At 53.9% G+C, this 1,330-nt stretch overlaps 1 protein-coding gene across 1 annotated transcript; it reads right to left on the bottom strand.

Moving 5' to 3' along the window:
• Positions 1-127: 127 nt before the first annotated feature.
• Positions 128-1,129, bottom strand: DQ04_15331000 (hypothetical protein; the record flags this gene model as incomplete). Its single annotated transcript, XM_009317297.1, has 1 exon — positions 128-1,129. One exon carries the CDS (start codon positions 1,127-1,129, stop codon positions 128-130), a length of 1,002 nt encoding a protein of 333 aa, XP_009315572.1.
• Between the last annotated feature and the right edge of the window lie 201 nt (positions 1,130-1,330).

The raw sequence follows: 1,330 nt of genomic DNA, 5'->3' as shown, positions 1-1,330 counted from the left end.
AAAAAAAAAAAAAAACGAAATAAAAAAAAACATGCACATGGGGAGCGAAAGAGGATGGAAAATAAAGAGAAGCATTCGCAATAGAAACGAAAGAAAGATGCCCCAACATTTTTTCAGCCAAACGAGGCTAGACCAAAATCCGAGGTCTGTACGGTTCATGTTGCCATTTTGCCGCCCCGTAGCACCTGCAACTCGCAGACAAGCTCATTGAAGAGGCGCTGGCGCCGTCATCGCGGCTAAGCGGGCCCACTGAATCCGACATTCCAACACGAAGGGATATGGGGAGCGCGTGATCAACAGTGCTAACCGCAGAGTGTCGCATCTCGGGTGCGGTGTCCACCACTCCACAGGTAAGACCCTCAGAACGCATCGAGTTCTCAGGAGCAAAGAAGATGGATGAGTATTGGTGCGGTCGCGTCTCTGATTTATGCTTCTGCGTATGTTGGTCACAACCACACGGCTGACGGTGTGCAGCCGCCGTGGAATCCACAGTCGCAACTTCCCTCGTCACAGATTCACGGTTAATGCTGAGCGTAGGTGCTGAGCCCGTACTCCCAATGCATGTACTCGCCTCACCACTCAGGGAAAAAGAGTTGGTTATGGAGCTCTGTCCGCTTGCAGCACTTCGAAGAACCAAAGGAAAGCCACGCACAGACGCTTGTCGTGCATGTGGTACCGACAGAAACGCGGGTGTAGATGAGGCAGAAGCGGAAGACCGCATGGAAGAACCTTGAGGCTCCATTGGAGAAAACGGTAGGGCATCCTGTGGCGTTTTAGGCCGTGATCTGCGTCCCAAAGGAAGCTTGGGGTCAAGCTGCATGATTTCCTTGCACAAGTGCAGAAAACTGCACTCCTCTGCGTAGCGGCAGCGATCAAGGATGTGAAGGCGACATATCGGGATGTCTGCCGCATTCAGCACCACCCTTGGTGGATCCGCTATTGGCATACGTCCCTCCCGGACTGCCTGTCTGTATCGAAAGAGTTCCATATGGATCGACTGTGGTAGCTCGTTAAGCATCTTTGCCACAGGAATAGTGTAACCAGTGCGGCTCAGTGGGATAAACCCACCATTAAAGGAACTCTCAGGGATGTGTATCCACACATTTGCCAGACAAGAGCCATACTCCATCACACCAGAGATATCCTGGTCACCATGCAGCGTGCAGCACCATGGGAGGCTCTTCACCTGGCTTCGCAGCGCCACAATCGCGTCCAGCGCGGCGTGCACCTGGTGGCAGTGAACGCCCTGGCGGCAACGGCCCTGCAGGAAAAGTTGGCAGAGGCTCGGGATCGTCGCACGTTGCTGCGCGCGGGTGGGGTACACCGATTC

The sequence above is a fragment of the Trypanosoma grayi genome (assembly GCF_000691245.1).
Source record: "Trypanosoma grayi strain ANR4 Tgr_1533_V1, whole genome shotgun sequence".
Taxonomy (NCBI): domain Eukaryota; phylum Euglenozoa; class Kinetoplastea; order Trypanosomatida; family Trypanosomatidae; genus Trypanosoma; species Trypanosoma grayi.
The sequence above is the reverse complement of the archived record's forward strand: the minus strand, read 5'-3'. Positions and strand labels throughout refer to the sequence as shown.